Source organism: Netta rufina, assembly GCF_964035555.1.
Source record: "Netta rufina genome assembly, chromosome: 21".
In the NCBI taxonomy this organism is placed as follows: Eukaryota; Metazoa; Chordata; class Aves; order Anseriformes; family Anatidae; genus Netta; species Netta rufina.
Window position 1 is genome coordinate 5696921 of NC_140145.1, and position 25881 is coordinate 5722801.

Consider the following 25881-nt stretch of genomic DNA (forward strand, 5'->3'; position numbering starts at 1 on the left):
AGGCAGCGCTCAGCCCTGAGGTGGGAATTGGAGGTCGGTGGGACCGCGGGGCTCTCCCCGAGCGGCTCCTTCGTGCGGAGAAGCAAGGATCCAGCTGAGGTCCTCCCTCACCCCTCACCTCTGGGCCCCACCTGGCCCAGCCTGACCCGACCCCCCGGTGGCCACCGCATCGCCCTGCCCGGCCCCGTGCCGTGCGCGCCGTGTCCCCAAATGTCACCGCAGGGGAAGCAACGCCCGGGGTGCCTCCAGCACAGCTCCCAGCAGAGCATCACCCCGGCAGGGCTGGGGGTCCTGCGGGGACACGGCCCCAGGGGAGGGGTCCATGGGGGTCGGGGGGGCTCACATGATGGTGCATCGGTTCCTGCGCAGGGCGCCCTGGAAGCGGATGGTGGTGTGGACGTGCTTGCAGCGGGCGCAGCCCACGCTCTTCAGGAGCTCGCTGAAGAGCAGCAGGATGTGCCAGTTGTACTTGGCCGAGCACTCGATGTAGCCGCACTTCCACGTCTTCTTCACCAGGTTGGAGACGTTCCAGCGCGGGATCACCCGGCCCCGCTGCAGGTCCCGCTTGTTGCCCACGATGATGATGGGCGTCTCCGACGTGCCGATGACCCTGGGGTGGGAGGGCGGTGAGGGAGGGCAGAGACACGGAGCCACAACCCAGCCCCAGCCTGTCCTGTCCCCTTGTCCCTCTCCGTGGCCACCAAGGGGGCCCCGTGTCACCCCAAGGTGCTTTTCCCCAGGAATATCTGCCCTGGGATGCAAGGGGCTCAGCAGGGGGTTATAGGATCCCATCCCCACCACGATACCACCCCACTCTAGGCATGCCCCTGCCGGCGAACGGCCCCTACCTCGTCTCCAGGATCTGCTGGCGGATGGTTTTGATGTACTCGAAGCTGTCAAAGCAACAGATGTCATAGACCAGGATGTAGGCATGGACGCTCCGGAGCCCCCTGCAACACACGTCCGCCCACTCCTGCAAGGTGCAGAGAGGGATCAATCCTGGCGTGCCCCGGGGGACGCCCCGCACCGCCTGGGGGCTGGACGCGTTTGTAGGGGGAAAGATGTTTGTAGGATCCGGCCCCTGGGCACGTTGCAGGTGCGTGGGGTCCTGGATGGGAGCGTTTCACCGCACGTTTCCCCAGCCCCAAAGCACAGCACCCATCGCACCTCTGCTCTGCCCCCTGTCCCTGCAACGCCTCCATCTCCCCCCTTTGGCAGCTCCCCCCCAGGATCATGTAACCCAGAGGAAGGATAAGGGGATTTGCCAGCCCCAGTTCCTCTCCGGAGCGAGGATTAAAGCCTTTCTCTGCACCTCCACCCAGGGGCAGCCTTACTGGAGCTGGGTGAAGGGGGCTGAAAGCCTGGGTGTAAAGCTTCCCCCCCTCCAGAGCTGCTCATTGGGCTGTTTAGGGGTGATGGAGCCCAGGTTTGGGGCAGGGGAGGCTGTGGGGTCTCAGGCCAGCAGCTCTGCAGCACGGCAGCACCGCAGGTGGCAGCAGGAAGGTGACAGCAAAGGGGACCTGGGGACAGGCAGGGAGCAGCGGCTGCTCGGGAGCGGGGTCTGCTGAGGACAAGTAACACCAGTAACCGGCCCCAAAGCACAGCGTCCCCAGTGCAGCCCATCCCCGCTTCCCAGTGGATCCCACTGGATCCCTAGCACGTCCCCGCTGTGGGATGAAGCCTTCCCCCTGAGGTGTCCATGGGGTTATGTTCTGGGGGATGCCTCTGGGCTGTGCTGAGGCTGCCGTGACCCAGGGTTACGGCGCGTGCAGGCGGCTCCGCGAGGATCCCTCCCGAGGTTGGGCTGGGAAGGAGAGGGACGCACGGAGCAGAAAAGGCTCCGATGCTCCCCAGGCAAAGCCCCAGCACACGGTGAATCATCCCTTCTGGGTTTATGATCCCCGGGAACGAGGCTAAATGAGACCGAGGACCGGAGGAAATCGCGGAGAGGAAAGTTTCACGGCGTGGTTCACTGCCTCGTGCAGACCCCAGCAGCCAGAGCTGGGCACGGGAGGGAGCAGGGAGCACCCCGACCCCTGCTCAGGTCCCTGGGGAGGAGGCGATGCTCCCGGCCACGTTACGAGGAGGAGGGCAGGTACAGCGCCAGTGTCTCGGGTCACTCCGAGCACATCCACGTTTGGATTCCTGGGGATGCTCGAGGCCAGAGTGGGACATCGGGGAGCTGGGGCCGTGCTCCTCTCCCAGGCCATCTCCGCAGGGAAGCTGCTCCTGGGCAAGGAGCAGAGCCCAGCGATGCCTCCAGCAGCCCCAGCCGCTGTCTGCCCCCGCCGTGGTGCCCCCTTCCCCTCCGGGAGCCCCTCCGACCAGCCCCTGCCCTGGGAGCCTCCATCTGTTCCCACCTCCTGCCTCCCCTTGAGCACAGCGAGGCACGGAGTTAATTGAGTATGTGAGCATCGTCTGCCATGTCAATAAATTACCCTTTGCTATTTCGGGCCGTGTCTCTCGCTGACCTTTCGTTCCCTGCACACGCCGTTTAATTTTTAACCCCCCCCCCCCCGGCGCTCCCTTCACCTCCTGCCCCGCAGCTTCGGGCAAGCGCAGGGCCCTGCAGAGCCCCCCTGACCCTGTCCCCACGGGGAGCAGGAGCAGTGTAATTACACTGATTAAAAATACAAGACAGCCCGTCCCTGCCAGCGGCACGGGGTTAAAATCCCCTTTTCCCCTGCTGGACCCCGCAGGCGGTGGTGGTGGCAGCTGCGGGGCTGGGGAGCAGCTGGCGGGGTCAGCACTGCTGGGATCGATCCAGGCACCGCTGTGGGGTGAGGGGTGTAAGGAACCCCTCATCGGGGTAAACACGAGCCCATAGAGAGGAAAACGGCCTTTCCCATAGGGAAAAGAGGAGCAGGCTTACAGGAGCCACAGAGAAACACAGCAAAACCCCAAACCAACAACAGGGGTGGCCTTCAGGCAAGGGGTGCGCCGTGCTTTGGCTCTCCGGGACCCCTGAGATTTTCACCCAAGGGTTTTGGCCGCGCTCCCCGAGCCCTTTGCTGGCCCAGGACAGTGATGGGAACGGATCCCAGTGCCCTGCCCCAGCACCCAGGTGGACGAGGAGACCCAGCGGAGCCACGGGCACCCCCTTGGGTGGGAAACAGAGAGGGAAACCGCCCCTCCAGGGCTGGAAATCATTTTAGGCGAATAAGCTGCAATTAAAAAATAAATTAAAAAAAATAAAAATTAATTAAAAAACCAACAAAACCAACCACCTTATCCCATCCTGCCACTCTGAAGCCACCATCCTCGGCGTTTAGGAAGCCAAACCCCCAGCAGGGGCTTGCTCGGCTCTCCCCCGGCGCCCCTACCTGCAGCGTGTTGACGGGGAAGGCGCTGATGGGGGGGAAGTCCATGATCTGCAGGTCGTGGACGTGGCCGTTCATCACGACGGCGGGCAGGTAGACGCGGCGGGCCGTGGTGGGCACGCAGACCTCGCTGAACTCGTTGTAGAGGAACTGCCGGACTATGGCGCTCTTGCCCACGCCCTGGGCTCCCAGCACGGCGATCTTGAAGGTCGCCACCATGCCGCCGCGCGCCGGCCGCTGCCCCGGTGCTGCCCCCGCGGCGCCGAGGCTGCATATTCCCGCGCAGGGGGCCTCAGCCCCATTCAGGATGCGTGTCCCCGCTGGGACAGCCCGTCACTGCAAGGCCGGGGGGAAGCGGTCAGGTGCTGGGGATGCCCCGCAGACCCCGCTGGTGCTGCGGGTTGGGGTTTTTTGGAGATGGATAAAGGGTTATGGCTGTCCCCTGGGAGCTGGGCTATGCACCCAGCATGGACACTGCAAGAGCCAAGGGTCCCCCATCCCAAAAAAGCCAGGATTTGGGCAAGCCCTGCCCCAGGAAGGGTCTCACCTGGCTTTCCTAAAAGGCAGCAGAACCCTGGAGACCATCCTGTGCCCATCGCCTCCCTCCCGCCGCACCCTAGGGATCTCCTGCTCCCATTTCACCACCGCTCCTCTTCTCCTTTGGGTTTCCTTTTGGCTCCTGCCCTTTCCAAAGCCCCACGGGAGGCACATTCAGCCCCTCTGGCACCAGAGCAAGGAAACCTCCCGGGGAGGGACCAGCAGCTCAGGGTCCCCCCGGGCCTGGCAGAGCAGGGGCCGCGTCCCCTGGCACCCCCAGCGGCTCCGGTGCCGCCCCGAGCTGGGGAATCCATCTTCCCTCCGCTTGGACAGCCAGAACTGCCTCTTGCTGGGGAGGGGATCGCTCTGTGCCTGCGAGCGACAGCTTTAATGTTTAATTTCAGGCTTTGAGCGGTTTGGCAATTAACTTGATGGAGGCTAATTTCCGAGCCAGCTGACGGGGCGAGCCCGCAAGCCGCGGGCACACGTGGCGAGGCAGGAGGGGGCCCTGGGGTAGGGCTGGGCGTGGAGGGGGCACGGGGGGCAATAACCCACACACACGGGTGCAGGAGCTGGGTCTGAGGGTCCCGAACGCCCGCTGGCAATGGGGGTTTGATGGAAGCAGCAGGGGCAATGGGATGGGTCCTGCTCTGGCCCCCATCCTTAGGAACCTGCTCATGCTTTCTCCCGGGGCATGGATGCTTTTACCAATTCCTGCTGCTCTCGTCTGCTTTCCCTGAAAAACATCCCCAAAGCACAGGGCAGCGCTCCCCGAGCTGCCAGAAGGCAGCGGGCTCCAGCCGCCCCGTTCCCATGGGGTTCTTCACCCCGGGGAGAGCCCGGCCCTGGACATCCCCACTGCGGGTGCTGAGTGGCCGGGCTGGGCCAGCGCTGGCACCGGGGCTGGGGGCCTTCAGCAGGGCCTGATCCAGCCCAGGGGCAGCAGGGAGGGTTAGTGCCCGGGGCTGGGGCCATGGCACGGGGCTGGGACCACCCCGCAGGTGCCGAGTGCCTCTGGGGACCCGTGCGCCCCAGCCCCGTGCCCGGAGCGTTCCCAAGCCGCGTGCCTTGGGGTGGGGGACGCGGGGGGCTCAGCCCCGCCAGGGCCTCTCTCCGCCAGCAGAAAGCACTGTCATGGCCAGGCCACCCCTCTGCAGGGACAGCCCCGTCCCCACAGCCCCTTCCCCTTCCCAGAAGCGACCCCAGCTCCCCTCCGGGGCCGGGGGCACGCAGCCGGGCAGCCCCAGCCCCGCAGGACACCGCGGGGTGCCCGAGCTGCAGAGCTGAGCGCTGCCCTGACACCCTGCCGGGGGTCCCCAAAACCCTGTCCGCCTCCCAGCCAGCAGACGGGGACCCACGCACGGGGAAAGCCACCCCACAGGCCCCAAGAAGCCGCTCTGCCCCCGAAACACCCGGAGCTTCCCGCTGGCAGTTTGGGGCCACCGGGGGAAACTGAGGCGCGCAGTGGGGACGCGGCGGTGGCCACGGGGGGACCGCGGTGAGGCCGAGCCCAGCAGCACCCCACGGGCTGTGGGACCGGGACCTGACCCCCGGCTGCGGGTACAGCCCCGGGGCACCGTGACCTTGGGCACCCCAATTTGCCCCCCCCCACCCCGGGGGGGTAGGACCCAGCCGGCCCCGTCCCGCTCCCCACGGGGCCAGCATCACCTCCCCAAGCCCGAGCCCTGCAGAGGGGAGCGGGGGGGTTTTGGGGTCGCCCCCCGGGGTGCCCATTAAAGGGCTGTAGCACCACAGGGATGCTTGGGGGGGAGGGGGGGGGCGCAGACCCCCCATACCCAACTAGGCAGGAGGAAGGGGGGGGGGGGGGAGAGCACCTTAGCTCCACCGCTCAACTTTACGGGGTCCCCCCACCCCGCTGCCCCCCTCCCGGCGGCAACTTTGCCCCCTCCCCATCACCCCCCCATTCCCTCCGTGCCCCCCCCCCCTCCCCCCGGTACCTTGCAGCGGCGGCCCGGGCCGGCGGCGCCCCGGCGGGCGGCGGAGCCATGCGGCGAGCCCGGTGCGGGGACCGGGAGGCGGCGGGGGCTGGGGGGGGGGGGGGGACACGGGGAGGGCTGGGGGGGGATAAAGGGGAAGGGGGGAACCCGGGCACGGCCGGGATGGGGCTGCCGGGGGGCCGGGGGGGGGAGCAAACGGGAGGCGGCCGGGGCTGGAGGCTGAGCCCCCCGGGGGGGGGGGGGTTGAGGCTGGGGATGCCCGAGCAGGGGGGGCTGGAGGAGGCCGGGGAGGGGGCGGGCAGTGCCCGGAGCGCTGCGGGCTCTGCCCGGGGAGGGAAGGAGGCTGTGGCCGGGCGGGGATGTGCGGGGACTGCCCGCGGAGGGAGGCAGGCGGGGATGGAGGCAGCGCCCGGGAGATGCTGCGGGGAATGCCCGGCCCGCAGGGAGCCGCGAAGGGCACCGGCTTCTCCTCCCGGGGCTCTGGGGAGGTGCCGCTGGCAGAGGACCCTCCCATGGCCCCCGCAGCGCGGATCGGGCACCCCCTGGCTGCCCAGCACCCGTGGAGGGGGGGGGGGCCCGGTGCCCTCAGCCTTTCCTCCCTCCCCCCCCATGGCAGGACCCTCGCCCACCACCCCGCTCGCTTTGGGGCTCGTTGCTCCTGGGCCCCTCCGTGGGGGCTTCTCCGAGCCCCCCTGTCCCGGGGGGTGCTCCCACTTCGGTGTGGGGCGAGGCCGGATGGAGGAAGGGGCGTTTTGGGAACAGAAGCTGCGTTTTTGGGACACCCCACATTGAGCTGTTACCCGATGGCGATGAAAGGGGTGCCTGTGGGTCCAGGCAGGGACCCACTTCCCCCCTCCCCCCCCCCAAGGACTCCCCCAGCATCTCTGCTTCTCCAAGTGCCCCCCAAGCCCTGCTCCTGCTCCCCAGGACTCCAGCAAGCACCGGGACACCCCCGTGGGGCTTGGCAGAGCCCAAGCACCGGCCATGGCACAGCCGGGCCCCCCCCAGCCTCGCTGACACCTTTTGCTGGGAGAAAAATCACCTGGAAGGGCTCGTCTCACAGCCACAGCAGCCCTCTTCCTTCCCAGGGGAAAATGGGACAGCAGGCACGGCCCCACAACTGGGGGGGACACGGGGAGCCAGCAAAGCCTCGGTGCTGCTCTGCGCCACGGCTGGGCTGAGGTCGGTGCCAGGCAAAAGCAGGCAGAGCCCTTTGCTGCATCTCAGCCCCAGGCTTTCAGAGATGTGGGGCTTGTTTCCCTGCAAAGCTGCCTGGTGCTCACATCTAGGGAAATATTCGGGTGTCCCTGCGGGCTGTTACCAGCCCCAGGTGCTGCTCCTCTCCCCCGGCCCCCCAGCAGCCCTTCCTGGCATCGCCGAGGAGCTGCGCTCAGCCTGAGACGTTTCTGGGAAAGGGCAGGGATCGCGGCTGCACACCAAACCAACTCGCCTGCACAATCCAGGCTCCAGCCTGGGGGCTATTTTTAAAAGTTCCCTCCGAGATGCTCTTCACTTGCAGTTTTATTTGTGAAATTTAATATACGGTGGCGGGGGGAAGGGAGCGGGGCCGGATCCCGGCGTGTCCCCGCCGGCGCGGAGGCTTCGCCCAGCCCCAGCCACGGGAGACGGATGTGAACCTAAAACCGGCCACCAAATTGCTCCCACGTCCTGGCACGCGGGTGGCAGCAGGGGACGAGCGAGGCTGAGGGCTCGGGGGCTGTGACAGCTTCTCCACGTTCTGCCCCATGGGCTTGGGGACCTGCTGTCACCCCTTACACACACACGGAGCAGGATGAGTGGGGCTGTTGGGAGCCGCAGTGGTTTTGGGGAGCCCGCCCAGTGGTTTTGGCTGGCCCCATCTCAGCCAGAGCAACCTGGAGCAGCCGGGGAGGTTCCTGCCCCGTGGTGTGGTCCCCCTGCAGCAGCTCCGAGCCTGGGGACGGCCACCTGAGCTCTCGGCACTGAGGACTGACGGTGCTAAGGAAGCAAACCCAGTTTGCAGGGAACGGCACAGCCCAGGGTCGCCGTGTCCCCATTTGCAGGGCACGAGCGTGCCGGTAAATCCAGAGCAGCAGCAAAGACCGAGTTCTCCCCGAGGAGCCCCTGGCAGAACTGTGGGGAGGGACAAACCCTTCCCCTCGCCGTGGGATGTGACAGGGACGGTGGCAGCCCCGGGGGCTCATGGCACTGTGGGTTCCCACTGAACGCTGCCCCCATCCCATGCAGGGCATGGTGGGCTGATGCTCTCCCTGCCCTCCCAGTCCTGAGTCACTTCACCTCCACGTGCTGCTAATCCAGAGCTGGGTAGGGGCGAAGGAAAGGGCTGTGCTGCAGGAGGGAACCCCTCATCCTGCTTCCCGTCCTGCTGCTTTCCCAGCCCCTTCGATGGCTTCATTTGGGGCTGGCTGCCACCACAGAGGTTTTGCAGCCCAACCCTTCCTGCCTCAGACAGCACCAGAGATGGGCAAAACCCTCTGCAAGACGCCAGCCTGGGCCAAAAACACTCTGAATGCATCAGCATCTCACATGCTTTTATCATTTCCCCTTGGGAAAAGCGGGTCAGGGAACACAGAGCCCATCTGGGGACCAGAAAGGGCCGGACGGGCACATCCATCTCCCTCCCGTTCCTCCTTGGCTGCCTGTGCCGAGGAGCTGGTGCCCCCTGCACCGCACGCTGCCCTCTGAGACGGGAAGAGAGCAGCAGGCAGAGGCAGAGGAGCAGCACTGAGGACACTCGGTACATCCTCGTGCAAGCTCCAGAGATTATTCTGGGGAGTCTGCTGTGTGCAGGGAGCGGGACGAGGGGCTCCTGGGGCGCACACGCGGCTGCCTCGCACCTGATCCAGCCCCAGCGGGCAGCAGCTGGGGGAAGCAGACCCTGTCCCCAGCCCCACAGAGCCACACCACAGCCACGGCTTTGTGGAAATGAGTTTATTGACACGGACACCAGGTAAAGCCCGAGGAGCAACACAGCTACACGGCGAACAACCGAGCGGCACGGCGGGAGAGGAGGGCGAAACGCCACCGACCGAGCCCGGGCTCTGCCCTGCGGCACGGAGACACCCCCGTGCCCCAAAAGCTGGGAAGAAATTTGGCAGGAGGACGGGGTGCTGAGCATCCCCTCCCCGCATCAAAGCTGCCCCGGCTGTTCAGCAGAGCAAGGCTGAGAGCAGTTCTGACCCTCTGCCATCTCCCTGCCCTGACACAGCACTGCACTCGGTGCTGCCGGTGCTTCGTTAATTGCTCTAATAACGATTTCTGCGGTGTCCCTGCGGGCGTTGGAGCACTTCACCTCCCAGCACACGCAGGCAGGGCTCGAGGGCTGGATTGCTTCAGCTCTGCCCCACTTTTTGCCTCGGCAGAGCACAGGGCTTCCTACCCAGGGACACCACCTCTGCCGAGGTCCTGCAGCTCCCGTGCCCTGCTGGGGTCTCCTCCTCTCTTTATAGGGGCTGAGGGCTGGATAAATGGGGCAGTTTGACCTCTTCCCAGCATTGGCTTCTTGGCTGCGGACAGTGCCAGAGTCCGAACGAACCACCTCCCACCATAAAGCATTTATTGACCTTGAATGTGGCAATTAGTGACACCGGGGGGGTTGCTGTGCAGAAGAGCTTTGCTGGGGGGGGTGGCGGCGTCAAAGCATGCTGGGGAGGGCGAAGCCGCGCTGGGCAGGGGCTTGGTTTAAAAGCAGGACAAGCTATGGACGGAGCGAGGGCATGCAAAGGCTTTGCTTTCACTGCTGTTGCTGCAGCACTTAGCGGGTGAGTGGCAACGTGGTGAGGCCACGGCTGTGGATGGGAAAGGGAAGCGGTCCTGGCCCTAAGGACGGGTAGGAACAGAGGGGCCAGGGCAGGGGCTGAGCAGGAACCCGAGGGATCTGTCACCAAGGGCCTGGGGGCACGGAGAACCGAGCCCCAGCTCCGGGAGCTGCAAACTGCAGAAATGCTTCCAAGGTCTGCTCAACTTGGCAAACGGGGTGCAAACACCACCAAGCCCAAAGCGTCCCGCAGTGTGCCAGCGTCTGGGTTTTGGGGGACAGCAGAGGAACAGGGAGAGCTGCTCAGCCCCCCGGGATGGGGCCAGCAGCAGCCAAGCACCCCAGGGTCCTGCCAGGCCCTTGTGCCTGGGGGGAAAGCAGCGCTGCCACGCTCAGGGTTACAGCAGCCTAGGGGAGGGCCCGGTGAAAGCGGCACAGCTCAAGGGACGGCCGAGAAGGCAGCTCGGCTGCAGCAGGCACAGAGCGAGCGAGAAGAAGAGCTGCAGAGGGTGAGGACAGACCACACCTCATGCTCTGCACAGGGCCCTTTGCTCTAAAAGCAGGCTCGTTTCCCTTTTTTCAACCCTGCTGCCCCATTACAGGTGTAGGTCCGCAGCTCCTCCCCACCCAAGGAGAGCCTTGCTTCTTAAATCAGCAGATCACGAGCCAGGGAGATGGCTGGAGTGAAAACACACCACCAAGAGCAGAGCTGAGTCTGAGGAACAAGTGTAATAAAAACCCCTTGCTTTAGGGCCGCGTCCGTCTCCACGGACCAGGCGGATGGCTCTGTTCCTAGTTCCCCGAGGCCCTTCTCACCCTGCGAGAGCCTAACAGCCCTCAGGGGCTCCCAAAACTTCCTTGGAATCACTTTCCCTTTAACCCAATTACAATAAAAAAAAAACTCAAAAATGTATAAAAAATATAAAATAAAGTGCAGTGTATGTTTTTGACAATTTTGCCTTGCTTTAATGAGCCGACATGTAGTTTTTGCTTTTTTTTTTTTTCCTCCAGTGAGCAGTATTTTACAAAATCATAACTACACCTAAAGCCATTTAGAAAACACTGAACATTGGCACAAAATGGAGAAGCCCACGAGAACGGACAAGGAGTGATGGGCAGGGGGTGTGGGAGTAGTCGAAGCAGTGGTTACAAACTCAACGGACGCTAAAAATACCAAAGGGGTTGTTCCCTATCATCGTTAGCACGTGGATACTAATTGCTACCTTGTTTAATCAGTGCCTTTGACTGAAATCCTACACATGAATACAGCTGCTTCCAGTTACGAGTGCTTTTTCCCTGCACCGGCAGCAGAGGAGGACTGGGGGCCCCTTTCTCCCTCCTCCTCCCGCAGGGTGAGGCACGGGCTGGCCCCCGTCAGTTCTTCAGGATGGCATCGTAGGCCTGGTAGATGTACTGGGACACCTCGGGAGCTCGGCATTTCAGGGAGAGCTGCGGAGAGAGGAGGGGAGCAGAGGTCAGGGGTGGTGCCGAGGAAGGCAGGAGCTTTCTGCTGAGCCCATGAAGGCAACTGACCTACACCACAGGGGGGAAACACCATGTATGTGAGCAGTCACAGTCACCCCAAATATTTTTTCTGGGAACTGCTTGCTTCATCACTACCATCTAAATGCTTTTTTTTTCAGAGCTTGCTGCGAGCAGGAGGAAGCGCACGGATGCAAACGCCCACTTCGGGGTTCCCAAATTCCTTACCAAATGCAGACAGCTCTGTGGGCACGAAGGAAGGGGCCGCCGTGCCCGGCTCTGTGACAAGGGACGTGCCCTCACGTTGTAAATCACAGCGCCATGCCTGAGGGTGTGTTTGCTTACAACATTGCATCTGTCAGGACTGAGCAGAAAACTTGGATGTCGCCCCTCTGGAAAACGAGGACTGGGCCAAGATCACTGTGGTGGCATCAATCCTCGCCGTAAACATGTTTAAGCACTTGCCATCGCCTACTTTCCCCCTCCAGCTCCCCAGACCGGGGATTTCTCTTAAAATTCCTGGTGGGAATTCCACCAGGTGAGAAATGCTTTAATAACGGGATGCAGATCCTCAGAACAGGAGTAAAAGGAAAGGGAAGGGCTACAGGGGTGCGCGATGCCGGCCAGACAGCACCTTCCCACCAGCCCCAGCTGATGCCAGCACGAGCCCAAAGCGCCTCCGACGCCCAGACAGCCAGGCTCCGCCGCAGGAGCCAGCAGGGCATAAATTTCTTCTTGTTTACTAGAGGGGGAAGGGTGTCCTGGCAAAGCTTTCTCGCTAATGTCTCTTGGCTTTATCTCTGGGTAACCTTGGCAAATAAAACCTCGTTGCTGAGTGGGCATTATCCCAACCCGCCGGTAACAGAGCAATTCTGTTGTATCTCACTTTTTTTCCAGTCCAGTAGGAATTCCTAGCCCCCCCCCGGTCAAATTAACAGCATCTGCCTGAGAACAAGCACACGAGGCACAGCAGGGAGAAACCGCTCAGTGCTAGGTGAGGGAGAAGGATCCCAGCCTGTGCCACGTCCCCGCGACCTCACCGTGTAGTTGGGGTTGCCCGGCTGAATGCGAAGCTCAGCCAAGATCCAGATGCCGTTGGTGAGCTTCAGAGACTGGTAGAGCATGTCCTGGCCCTCCACGTTCCTCTTGGCAATGGTGTACACGTTGTTGTTCTGCAGCTTGCTGGAGACGGTGTCTTCAGAGGGAAAAAGGAAGAAAAACACATCTGTTAATTCAGATTCATCATCAGTGGAGACAGGAGAGCCCAGAGGAGCGTTCCCAGGATGCAAGCACACAAGGAAACGCTGACTTCTGTCCCGGAGATTTCTCTGGGGACAGGAGCAGCTATGACAAAGAAAAAAGTCCCGTTTGCTTCCGTGGAGCCACCTCTTTCTTTTCAGGCTGTGATCCTTTGTTAAGTATTCGCCGATCTTGCAGGGCTTTCACTTATGTGATCCTGGGCAGGGATCAGGAGAACTCAGCACCTTGACAATGCTGAGATTCAGCAGCTCGGAGGGTACGAGGGCTCTGCTGTACCTACAGCCCCCAGCAGCCCCAGGCAGGCTGCCCCAGAGGCAGCCAGAAGACGAGGGCAGGCAGAGAAGGCAGATCCCTGCCTGAGGTGCTCCTGGCTGCCTGGTTCCAAGGTCCTGTGCCAACCACAGCAGCTTGTTCCTGCTTCCCCCTCTCGCTCACAGAGCAACATTTCTGGTCAATCCAAAATCTTATAAAGTAATTAAAATCCTTCCCCTGTCCCCCATTACTCCCATTTTATTTTTTTTAAAGTAATCAAAGAGCAGAACCCCACTGCCCATCTGCTCCAGCACAGGGCTGTGACAGAGTTTGTGTGACCTCGGCACTCACAGATGTGTGATTTCACCTGCAGAACTGCATGGACACGACCACAACTCACCTACTTCCAAGGGGCATCACGGAGAAGCCAGAACAGAAGCAAATGCACAGAACACAAAGCCCCAGCCCAGCAGCCTCTGGCTCTTGGGATGGTGCAGGGCAAGGTGAGCCTCAGCCTTCAGGTGCCAGCAAGGGGGGAGGTTACAGGCTTGGGTGGGAGGCTCAGGGACCCACATAGCACTGCTCCAGTAAATTCCCATTCCTGGGAATGGATGCAAGCCTGTGAGGCTGTACGGAGGGATTAGAGAAGGGATAGCTGGGTCTGCTCACACACCATGGAAGGGTAAAAGCAGCAAAGGGCCCTATAAATCCATAGGGTGGTGCAGAGACCTGCTCCTCCCTGGGCAGCCCCAATACCCCGGGCCATGGGGTGGCTCTGTGGGCAGCCTGTGACCCCCTGTGCTCCCCGAGCTGCAGGGCGGCTGCGTGCGGGTCGGGTTCAGGCATCCAGCTACCCAGACACGCTCAGATTTAGGTTTCCTCTCTTCCCCAGTTACTATGGAAACTGGCAGATATAAGGAACTAATGAGATCCTTTGCTTAAAAACCCTCATTCCCTCTGTCTCCTCCTCCCACCTCTACTCCTCCTCCCCACAACAAACTCTGCCAGATCAGGGGAGCAAGCACCATAGAGCCCTCTGCTCGCAGGGAGCCACAGCCTGGACACGATGCGTGCTGGAGGCATCTCATCCATCGGGGAGGAGGCCAAATCCCATCTCCTTGGGCCACCCCAGCCAGCTCTGGGAAAGCAGGGCGTGCTACCCGAGTGCTGGCTCACAGAGCACATCCTTCTTTGCGAGGGACAGCAGTATTCAAGGGGATTTGCTGTTTGTCCAATTTCAAGGGGCTGTGGTTAAACCTCACTGCTCGGAGCCCCTCTGGACACCTATCTGGGAAGCGGAGCTGCTGGCAAGGGTTCAGCACCCTCCCTCCAGCGATCTTCATCCCCGAGCAGAGGAGTCTCATCCCTGGGGAGCGTGGGCACGGGGTCGGAAGCAAGGCTGCAAGTGGGGAAGTGAAATTTGGGCAGCTGTGGGGCTGCTAGCCCACCACGAGGAGTGCAGGATGTGAGACAGGGCCACGGAGCAGCTGCTTTATGCCAAAGCCTTCCACTGTGTGCCAGCACCTCGTGCCATTCTGGCAGCTGCTGCTTCTGCTGGGGGCAGCTCCTCGTACAGGGGCTCTTCAGGCTCCAAACGGAGGTGATTTCTCCCCAGCTCCTCCTCACAGCAACCTGCAGGCTGCACCCTGCCTGTGGGGGTACAGGGAGGGAAACCGAGGTGGGTTGACTCCTAGGACAGCCTGTTTCTGCCTCCCTGCCTGACCTCAGTTATCCCCATTGGAGTGCATGAAATCCCACCAAACACAACCCGTTTCAGCCAGGTGCCTGCAGCAATGCTGTGCTGATGCTCGGGGTGCCCAGCACCTCCTGCCCCCTCCTCCCAGCACAGATTTGGGGATGGGTGCGAGCCGAGAGCCGTTCCTATTGCCTCTCGCCCCAGGAAGCTGCAGCAGCAGCTCCCATCCCTCCTGTGCTAGCGAGTGTGGGGATTTGGGATTTTGGAAATCGGGCAGAGTTGCTAAGCAACAGTGCCAGGCTGTGCCTGGCTGAAGGCAGGGCCACTAATGCCGTGCGACAGCACAGCCCTTGAAGGCAGAGAGCTGCTGGGAGCGGAGAGCTGCACCCGGCTCTGGACGGGGCTGCGGCTCCCCATCGAGAGCACGGCGCTCAGCGAGGCCCCGGAGCAGGCAGGGTTAGGCCTGGGTGGTGCTGCCAGGCACACACAGCCCCATCCCGCAGTGCTCGGGGACTGTGAACCACCCCAGAGCCACACGAGCCCTTCTGCAGGCCGGCGGTCTGCATCCAGCCTCGCTACACAACTTTCTGCAGGGCTTTTTCTTCTGGTTCAGTGCTCGTTGTCACATTTAGAGGATACAGAAACATTTCCCCATCACCATTGCCAGAGAAGCTGATGACATCAGTCCGTCTTTCAGTGCTGGTTTTCTTTTTGAACAGCACTTCTGATTACCCTGCCTCAGAAGAGGTTCCCTTCCCACCCAACCACCCAAGATACCCAGCTTAACACCAACGGGACACCTTCTCTGAACACGGACCTTCCTCCACGGCACTCTGCAACGAGCACTGGCTGGCAGGGAGGAAAGCTTGACCCTTGAATCTTTTGCTGTCGTGGCTGGAAACATCCCTGCTCCATTCCTAGCAGCACCTAGCAGTTCTGAGCAGCCAGCTGAGGCTGCATCCAAACACCAGAGGGATCTGGAGACTCGGATCCAGTGGGGAGACACTTGGGTCAGTATTACGACAGCACCTCCATTTCCCAGGTAATACGGTTCTTTACCAAATGATCAGGGTACTAGATCCCCACATACCTAAACACACCTGAGCGACTTGCACATGATCATCTCCCTGTTTGTTCCAGCAAGAAAATCCAATTTCTTGCAGCCCTAGCCTTGGAGCATCACTTGGGAATAAACGAATGACCGCCGTGCACCGATAAAGCCCCATTCAGCTCCAAGTACCGAATTTGTCATTTCACACCAAATTAAGGACCAGCAATAAGGCAGCAAAACCCAAAGTTGCTAGAACTGCTGAACAGCACAGCGACTAATTAGCTCCTGTTTAATGGCATTCAGGCTCCATGTGCAAGTCAGCTTGTGCTCTTTCACTCAGTGCGCTTGAGTAAGCAAAATTTAAAAAAAGAAAATCATCCAGCTAATCTGATTTGCATATCTTAGCCTAATGTAGTGGTCCTTCAAAATTTAATCAAACCGAGCACGTTGAAAAGCAACGGAGAGGCAGCAAACGGAGCCTGAGCGCGTGTTCGGTTGCAGGGGAAACCTCACTCGGTGCAGCTGCACCAGCAGCACCCGGATTATCGGAGCCGTAGCAGTCTCTGAATCTATTTTCAGGCATGAATGACACGAGCGCCGGGTAAAACTGTCACAGTACGAGCAGGACTCGTTAGCAGTCATTAGGATGATTTCCAAAGGAAAGTGCTGAGGATGTTGCAGTTTTAGGGCCCTTCCCAAACGCTACCAGGGCCTGCTGCTTGTGCTCCCCGCCATCGAGGGGGACGCCACTGCCTGCTTCTAGCACTAGATCCCTGTCTTTTTGTTTAAGGCAGAACAATTAAGTTAGCTCTGGACTCGTAATAGATGAGATTGCAGGGGTATAACCATGACCTTGCGTTTTCATTGCAAGTTGTATCTCTGAATACAGCTTTCTCCACAGCACTATAAGCTCTTCCTAAAGAGGCAGATGCATGAAACGGAGCTCTAATCGATTCAGGATGTGCAGAGCATCCCAAGCACACCCTGGCCCCACAGTACAGCTCCAGACACTCACTCCTCCATACAGCCCCACACCCAAAGAGCAGCCTCAGGACCACACCAGCTATCACTGCTGGGAACCCGAGCCCAAATCCCTCACCCAAAATTAAGCGCTCATCCCTCACTGAGTCGCTGGAGATCGTGGGGATACCTCCAAGGATCCAGGGCTTGCGTATTTTTTGGAACAAAGATGCTGGGGAAGGGACGGGAGCAGCAAGCTGGGACTTTTTCAGGGCTCCTGCTCCTCGCCCCGCAGCCTGGCACCTTGCTGTAGACTTCAGCTGGCGGTGCTGCTCACTGCTGCCTGCAGCAGCCAAGATTTCCCAGCTGCTCCGTGCCCTGGCATGGGGTGAGCTGCCAGGGCCACGAGCCTTTTCTGCCACCCCCGTTCCAAACCATCAAAGCTCTGGTCAATCCTATTTGGCTTGCCTCATGGGCACAGGATGAGTCTTCTGCCCACAAAGGCCTTGGAGCAGGCTAACACAGAAGCACCTCCACCGGCAGACCGCGTGCCCATCTCCTTTTTGTCTGCAGGAACAAAGGAAGGAACCTGGGGAAGTGCTGCCGTTCACACAGGAGGTGTTGTAAGGTGGCTGCTGCAGCGTGACAGACAGACAGCCCTGGATGTACACGAAATTCGTGAGCCACCTTCTTGATAGAGAAAGCCCAGCTCCATAAAATCCCTGTTCCAAGCTCTTTTTCTATTTTTCATTATTATTTTTTAGTTACTTAAAACTTCAGTTTCCCCATTGGGCTACGAGACCCAGCACCTTCTAAATTTCATCTGGGAGTCATTGAAAGCTGCAGACTTTATTCCGCACAGCTCTGCTCCAGCAGCTGTTGTGTACCTTATTTTATGCGGTGGTACGAAAGCTACGTGTGATTATTTCAATGCACCAGACCTGCCAACTGCCCTGGCCGAGAGCTTCGTTCTGCTTTGGCATCTCCCACAAGGAAGGCTTCGGAACACAAATCCCTCTCCTCCACAAGGAACAAGTTCCCAAAGATTTTATATCCCACACCAATTTGCTATTCGCAGAAGAAAGAAACAAGGTGCCTTGAAAGAAGGTGATTTGAAACAAGGGATCAAGGTTTCAAGATTGTGAATCTTCCAAGATTACCGCCCTACTGCAGCGTGTGACCAAGCAGGCAGCGTTGCTCTGGCACAGCCCAGCAACCAGCTGGATTCTGCTTTCGTCAGAGCTCACCCCGTTTACTTTGCCTCCACCCTGGTGTGCACCAGGGGACACTTCCCACAGTACAAGAAGCCTCTGTCCCTCAGGGTGCTGGAAGCCCAGCCCTCATGAGTTTTTGGGCACGCCTGATTATTGCACAGACAGGCGTGGTGCTCTTCAGATGGTCTGTGCCAAAGGAGGTCACTGCTTAGGTGGAAGGCGAGCAGCAGACTGCGTCAGGGTTGCACCAGCAGCTGAACACGAGGACTAAGACAAGCACACACGATCCTCCCAGCTTTCCCTCCTGCAAGCTCTTGGCCTGCTCCCTGCCAAAGCCCAGGTGGTCAAGGAAGGAAACAGCCCACAGAGCTGCAAGAGGGAGGAGGTGTCTGCAGTGGAAGTACAGGAACAGAAACTTCAGCTGATGGAAGCGTCTGAAATCTGTTCATGAGACATGACCCACTTTCTCCCGCATGTAAGCATAGAGGCTGGCAGACCCTGAGAGCTCTAGAGCCTCCAAGTGCTTGGCCCTGCTCAGGAGAAGCCCCACTTCCAGGGTGCTAGCTCCAGCACAGACAGCTCTGCAGAGAAACCTCCCGGTGTGGCCGTGCTCTGGGAGCCACCAACGTGGTCTCCACTGAGCATCACCGACTAGAGCAGGCTGGGCAACATCTGCCCTCTGAATGGCAAAGCCCTCTCGTCTCGGACCTGCCACTCCATGTTTTTTTACCATTTCCTTCTGGAGGGAGATGGGTGCATGGACCAGGCTGTGGGATCACCTGGCCACCACCCTGCCAGAGCTCCCAGCCTTGCACATCTCCCAGCCACATCCTCTGCAAGCCAGGACCACGACACCCCATTGCCGACCCAGAGAAGCTACCAACATTTTTGATCTGACGTACAAAGAGCTGGGGATGGTGCAGCTAGGGCATGGCTGGAGCAGAAGGCATCAGGGACGACAGCGCTGCAGTGCAGGGGGAGGCAGTGCCAAGCGTGGTGGGGAGCAGAGGGAGGGCTGGGGGAGGTGCAGAGGTTGTTCTCGTCTGAAACCCCACAGTGAAATCAAGTCAGAAGGTTCAACAGCTGCTATTTTTTCCCCCCTCTTGCGTGCTCCATCTTTTATATTCAAAAATAGTAATAATTATGAGTACAAAGAGACCCATGGTTTCTTTCTGCAATTGAGGCAAGAGGGTGCTCATTGTGTAATAGCAGACACGAGAGAATAAAAAGGTTACGGGGTTTGTAATCAATAGGGACACTTTTTTCCTCTGTGAAACACAGCAGCTTTTGGTAGAATCACTTGGCTCCCATCCAGAACCTCTCGATACGGAGCAGAGCTGCTAAGCTGGCCACGTTTCACTCCCTACACTCCCTCATCCTGCAGTAGTAAGGTCACACCTGCAAGGAGAAGGCTCGCAAATAGGGGCAGCTAGACACCTGAAGGCAGAACGAAACGGGATGGATCACGATCAGAGCACATCCAGGCAGCAGGTAACTACAGCAGCCCAAAACTCTTCTCTCACACGGCCTGTCCTCCGTACGTGGCAGAATATTTTTGCAGTGGCATGTAGGATTGCTCTGCTACAAGAGAAAGGTGAAAGCAGATGCTGAAAGGTGAAAAGTCCAGCCCGGGATTATGTAGCTAGGGTAAAGGCAGGGCTGTACGACACTGCCTGGCACAAACAGCAGCAGGACAGGATGAAGCACAGCCCCAACGCAGCGTTTGGCTCTATCTAAAAGAGCAGCTTTACAGAGAAGCAGAGTTATAAAGAGAATAAAAGAATACAAGATGCAGACTGAAAGGAAGACACAGACGGGTGAAATCGAAGATGTGGGGCTTCAGATGTGCTTTCACGGACCTAGCTACGGACCTGTGCTTTTATAGCCCTGGGATCCAGGGCTCACAGGCTGCTGTGTTCCTAAACACAATGCCCAGCGCCCTGCTGCCCATACACACTGCTAGTCATAAGGAGATCTCCAGTGAGGATCAAAGGTGGGTCTCAGAGCTCATACCGTGGCAGGATTAAGCTACTCACCGGCATTCAGGTGGCAGTCTTTAATCTGGAACTGCAGCTCGTTCTCGTTTGGAATGTCCTTCCATGTCGCAAGGAAGACCTGGCGCTCTACAAACGAGAAAGACAATCAGCACCCCCAGCCCCTCGCAGGATTAGGGCATTAATTAAATCATTGCAGAACGATACAAGGTAAGGACACAAAAGACTTCTTGGTCACATTTTGCCGTGGTGTGGTCAGATCCAGGATTTGCTTCTAAATGACCTCAATTGCACTGCAAAAGCAGCAAAGCTTTGGTGGCTTTCAGACCCCTCCTCCCCCCAAATCAAAGACAGTCTGGGAGCTGCTTACAAACCAAGAACATGGAGGATTTGACAAGAAGGAAGGAGACCTACACATTTAGGATTATGTTACTGTCAAAGTTAAGATGCTGCTTTTCAAGCAGCCTCCCATCCAATTCAAACAACAATTTCATAAAGGAGAACAGGCAGCTAAGTGCTACAGTGAATAGTGCTACGTGTGAAAGTGCTGCTGGGACAAATCCTGCACCCATTTGAGTGAATCAAACCAAAAAACAATCAAACAAACAAAAACTGAGAAAAACAAACAAAACAGAAACCAGTCTCAAAGGAAACAGACCCACTCCTTGTCTGGCAGGATCAGAGCAGAGCATGTGGGTCCTGGAAGCACAGCTATTGGAGTCGCAGGATGACAGGGAAGAGCTGTCAAACCTCCAGTGATCGGTTTGGGCTGTGGAGCTGTGCTGCCATGGCCATGGATCATGGCCAGACACACGTAAATCTCAGCCCCGGGACAATTGTGCCCGGCTGGGCGCTGCTAGTGCAGTCTGGCTCAGGGAGGCTGCCCGCAGACCTGAAAGCACTCACCCATTTTGCCATCCTCTACGAAAAGCACGTTGAGAGGAATTAGGCAGCTGAAGTAAAAGACATCAATGTTGTTTTTCACAGCCACCTGTTACAGAAGAAACAGGGGGGTTAAAGCATCTGTATTGCCTGGAAGTCTAAAAGGGTCCCAAGATTTTACACAGTCTCACTGCCTGCCCGTGCCCTTGCAGTGCTCTCCTAGCACAGGGCAGCTCTGAACACGAGACCACCTGGAGAGATGTTGCTGAGTGGAGTTTCAGACAGATCAGTCCCACCCCTCGGTGCCCACTCCATTTTCACTAAAAGCTGCTCAATCTTCTCCTGGGAGCATTTCACTGTGCTGCTTCAGAGCCAGTTGCACTGACAGGGTCACCGCCAGCATCCTCACTCTTTTCTCCTCTCCCTCCCCTCACTTCTTCCACCTCCCAAGGCAAATTCCTCTGTCCTGGTCACACACAGCTCCTAGCACGTCTGTGATGTTGGCACAAGAGCTTCTCCATCACCCCTCTTTTTCATCTAATTCTTGCAATTCCCCAGCTCCACCCTCCTGTGTATTCCTTGTTCCTTAACCCCAGCTCTCAGTCACATCTGAACATCCTTGATGTCTCACAGCCTGGTCATTCCCTAGAAAGCCTGAAGCTGATCCACTCACTGCACCTTCCTCCTGGCATTTTCCAAGCCTTAGTTAAAGCTGTGTAGAGAATGAACGTGTATAGAAAACATGTGCTGGGTGGTGATTCCTGGAAGGAAGCTCTGCTGTGGAGCAATCAGGGAGGTTAAAAAAAAAAAAAAGAAAAGAAAAAAAAAGGATCATTTGACAAAAGACTTAATTCTCAGTGTCGTTAAACTCTGCCAGCCAGGGAGATGCACTGCATTGCCTTTTATCACACAAGCTTGCCACGTTACCAACTGAACTCTGCCAACACCGAGAGCAACCTCACTTTCAGTTTTCCCCAGGCTGAGAGCTGACGGTACAGCAGGAGCAAACGGGAGGCCTGAGAAAGTGCACTGTCATAACATAGCAGAGAAAACGTGGCTCTGGGCTTTATTCCTATGCCTCTCACGCTCTCCTTGCATCATCCTGCACAGCGATAGCCTGTCACGGGAATACAGTTCAGCAGACACCTGCCATCGCTTGCAGTGAAGGCAACGTAGCCTGGAAGAGAGACCTGGAACTGAGGTTGCGTGGGGAGGAGCCTTGACTTTCAGGAGCCATTTGAGCTCCCACTTCCTCTGAAAAATCCCAGAAGGAGTTCTCCAATTTGTCACCCGGCTGAAACACAAACCAGACCATGTTGAATGCTAGGCCAAAGCAATAAATTTGCTGCTACAAAGGTTTATGCCAAGGCAACCTCCATTCACATTAAATAATTACATACATTAGCGTTCTGCTGAGCAAATCTATTGTGCCACAGTGGCAGGTTTAGAAAGACACCCCCAAATGTCTGTAAAAATAGCTGAGGGTAGACAAGGGAGGGGAATAAACTGGAGAATTCAAACCCAAGTCAGCACACAAGCCAGAGGACAAGGGGTAGGAGATGAACACCCCATACGAACTCTTCCAGCAGTTGGGAAGGTCCCAGAAGTGCAAAGAACAGCAGAAAGGCAGACGTGACAGCCTGTGAGGCTTTCTGCTCTCAGCCATCACTAAAGGTAGTAGCTTATACTTAATTCCCCAGCGCAAATCAGCTTAAGATGGGATTAGTTTAAAGCCTACTGAAACCATGTAAATTATGGTGCAACCTAGAAAAAAAATACTGAACTGGCCCTCTGAGCAGGGAGCTGTCTCACGCTTCCATCGCTGGCATCATACTTGGGAGCTGGAGCACCTGATGTTCGAGCTAGAGGCTCCAGGACCCAGAGGGGTAAAAGCAGATTGGTGGCTGGGCCGAAGTGATTCACCTCTGCAAAATGTGATTAAAAAATACTGGGTGAGCAGCCAAAAATGCACCTCTGAGTCTGGGAGGGGAGCCTGGGAAAGGACAGCAGCGTGGCCATTCGAGATGCTCTGCTGGGACACAACAGACATGGAGATAAGCCAGAAGAGTGAAAATTGAAGCTAAACGTCTGGGAAAATTTGATAGTGAGCATTATTAAGCAGCACAAAATTCTCCTGATGAAGAGAGAAGCTCCAGTGTGCCTGAAGTATTTAAAACGAGCCTTGACAACGCTCGCAGTAAGAGGTACTGTAGCAAAACAACAAAGCAGAGCAGGGTCTATGCTGCGTGACCTAAGATCTCTCCCAAATCTGATTTCATGATTAATTGCCTTGCCTTAGAACAACAGGGATTACTTAGCTTTTGGAGCTAATTGTTGTTGCCATACAACAGAGGTTCCTTACAAGAGGGGCTGGGAAGCAGCGCCTTCTCTCCAGTCACGGTTCTAGAGGCTCGCACCAAATTAATATGCTAACCCTGTCCCTGCAGTTCCAAAAATGCTATAAAAAGGTATCTGCTGACCTGCTTCTCAACTCTGCAGAAACATACTGAGTAAGCTGCTTTGGCTGTGCTCTGGAGAGCTACACAATTAAGATGCTCTGAAGTGTAATTTCTTCCCAGCAAAGCACAGCAAGCCACACATCAGCCCTCCCCCCCAAACTGCATCGCCGGATTGAGCAACGACATCCCATGTCGCCTCACAGGCATCTGTAATGATGCAGGAATCAGCTGTTACAAATAATTTTTGCAAGGAGGAAAGGAAAACAATGCAGCCTCCCAAAACCTATAGCGCTGGGACAAGATGGGCAAGCTCTCCAAGACTAGCTTCCAGCACCAAACACCACGCACTTCTCAGAGCAGCCAGGCACGCACCGTGGTCCCCAGATGAGGTCCAGGCACAGCAACCTGCAGACACGTGGGCAGGGGAACACAGACCAAGAAGTGGCTAAGAGGCTCTGCCGGCTGCTAACAGCTGTCCAGGGTCATACCTCAGCCCCAGCAGCATCCAGTGCCACTTGACGGGCTGCAAAAGCAACCTCAGGCAGAAAGCAGATCCAGAGCAGTGCCTGTGAGAAACTGAGCAGCTAACAGCAGCCATGTGCCAAAAAAATCAGTGCTCCTTAGGTGAGAGCACAGGCCTAAGACAATCAATGACATTTGAAGTGGTATCAGTAGCTGAGAAGTCTCTCCAGGTTTGACATGCTTGAAAGGAACCTCCACTCGCGTTCAATAAATTCTCCGGTCCAGGCTAACTCTGCCTGGGGCTTCGCAGCTTTAACCTGTCGACCCGCACTTGAACTATTAAATCTTTAACAAGACCTCCAGCCTCAGACATTTGAGAGTTTAAACAGAAGCATTTTGAATCAAAATGGCTTTCCATCTGCAATCTTTTTGAAAGGAGAAAAAAATTACTACCTTGCGAATTTAGTCAAGCAGACTACAAAGCTTCTGAGGGATAGAAGTCAAAAGGTGCCAGATTTTCATGTGATGCTTCGCTGCTGAAAAGGTCTGAAAACACTAGAAATTGGCACAGGGCTCCCAATTACTTACATCTTGTTTGTGACCATCTGACTAGAGGAAGCAGTACTCGCAGAAGTAACCTATGGAATATATTTGCTCACCTTGCAGCATGACCCCCCTACCTTTCTGGCATCCTTCCTTGTAGTGCAACGCTCTGATGGCCAACATACGGTATTTTGGGGAAGAGATACCTCATAAGAAAAATGCTAAGTTATTTTCTTCAATAGCATGGGTTTCTGACGCTTTAAATCCCAGGCTTGAGCATAAGAACCAACTTTCAAAGTCAAGTCTGAAAGCAACACAGATGCTTCCCATCAGCAGCAAGTACACAACATACCCACTTGGAATCCCATTAGCACCTACACTAAATTAAGGATTTACTTCGAGTTTGGTTTTGCTTTAGAGCCTGGTAACAGCCAAACTGTTAAAGCGAGAACTCTACTCTGCAGAGTCTTTTTTTTACCTCTGCCAGCACAAGGTCATGGTCTATTCTGTGACAGTCTGCTGCTCTGGCTGTCAGATGCCTCCAGGGAGTGCTCACTGTTTCGCTTCATTCTCTTTGACAGGTCGGGTTCTCAGGATCTATGGGTGCCTGACAGGCACTGCCAGCCTCATGCTGTACCTACAGGCACAAGTCCCGAGCCCGGGCAGCGGAGCTGTGTGTGCAGGGCCAGGCTGGGTGCTGCGCCCTTGGCCGGCTGCAGGCACATCGCTTACGTCAATGGTCAGAACAGCGAGTTACTGGGGGAGGGCTGCACGCTCACATTCGCCTGGCTGGATGAGAAATTCCAAACACACATTTGGTAAAACGTGCTGCACCATGTGCCAGACCTGTCCTCATTCAGCAACCAACAGCTTCGCACAGCTGAGCTAGGAGCCGGCCGCAGATGTCGAGCCATGATGTGAGCGTTACTTCAGAGAGCCTGCTGGGGTTTCTCCTCTATGCTGGAATAAAACCCCTGTTTGTAAAGGCTGTTGAAAAAAAATAATCCAGGTAACAAACCCAAAAAACCACCTTGCACTTTTAACTACCCAAGGCTGTTGATGGTTGGTCCAGTGAGCTTGACACAGCTCACGCAGGCCGGTACTGTGCCATTTATCGAGCGGGCTCCAAAGGCAATGACATCTGCCTGGACTCGCTGCTCATGCCAGTTCTCAGCCTTGTTTTTGTGGAGAGGTGATACTGTGAAATCTGTTGCCAAGTGCTGAGGGCTCTGCATTTGTGACCCAGGATGCATTAACACTTCTCCTGAATGAGAGCTCCGACAGCTCTGCACTGCCAGTGAGAAACCACGGCGGGGAGGAGCACAGGTGAGGAGTTAGAGCAGGGCTGAGCCTGGAAGGGTAGGTACGATCTGGTGTGTTAGCCTGGCTGATCTTTTCTCATTGAGAAAAGTTGTACCTTCATCTGCCTTTACGGAAATAATGCTTTGCCAAAGTCACTGGAAGAAATACAAACGTTCTGCACCTCACACTGCTTTGCAGCAAGGGAGAAGTCTCTATTTCCAAGTGTCACTTTCCAGGAAGAAATGCAGCTGGCAGATCATCCCTTTCTGTGCTTGCCAGTCCAGTCCAAAACATTTTATGGGCGTTGTGGAAAACTGAAGCTGTGCTTCTTTCAGCTGTGTGTTTGGTAGCTGCAACTACCAGCCCTGGAAGCTGACAGCAGGTAACACCGGGGAAGGCAACGCACTGATTGTCAATTTTGAATGTTTATCCCCAGAGAACAGCAATGCTCCAGGCTCAGCCTCTCTACAGCTCCGGGAGTCCCCGCAGCTTGTTTTTGATTGTATCGACTCCTGCAAGTAGTTACCATCTCACAAAAGAGATTATCAGCCTTATGACATGACAGCCAGGCTTGGTCTCGGAAACTCAGCAGGCTGGCTCCACTTCACCCTTTCCCACGGTTATGGGAGCAATTTTTGTGTACGCAGATGAACAAACAGAGTATTCTGATTTCATAGCATTTCACAGCCCTTGAAAGGCCATTTATTAGGAACAACGGTAGCACAGGAGGGCTCTAATTCCAGGCATTTTCT

At 57.2% G+C, this 25881-nt stretch overlaps 2 protein-coding genes across 4 annotated transcripts in view; both read right to left on the reverse strand.

The window, feature by feature from the left end:
* Positions 1–339: 339 nt before the first annotated feature.
* RASL10B (RAS like family 10 member B) lies at positions 340–3539 on the reverse strand (the record flags this gene model as incomplete). Its single annotated transcript, XM_084299912.1, has 3 exons — positions 340–610; positions 849–973; positions 3324–3539. 3 exons carry the CDS (start codon positions 3537–3539, stop codon positions 340–342), a joined length of 612 nt encoding a protein of 203 aa, XP_084156038.1.
* A 5192-nt stretch (positions 3540–8731) lies between these two features.
* Positions 8732–25881, reverse strand: part of AP2B1 (adaptor related protein complex 2 subunit beta 1) — an 80302-nt gene continuing 63152 nt past the window's right edge. For all 3 annotated transcript variants that reach the window (XM_084299725.1, XM_084299726.1, XM_084299724.1), the window contains 4 exons: positions 20388–20472; positions 19524–19610; positions 12095–12249; positions 8732–11021 (listed from right to left, as the gene is read on the reverse strand). In XM_084299725.1, the coding sequence (XP_084155851.1) occupies positions 10947–11021; positions 12095–12249; positions 19524–19610; positions 20388–20472 (402 nt within the window). In that variant the 3' untranslated portion in view covers positions 8732–10946. The remainder of the gene's footprint in view (positions 11022–12094; positions 12250–19523; positions 19611–20387; positions 20473–25881) is intronic.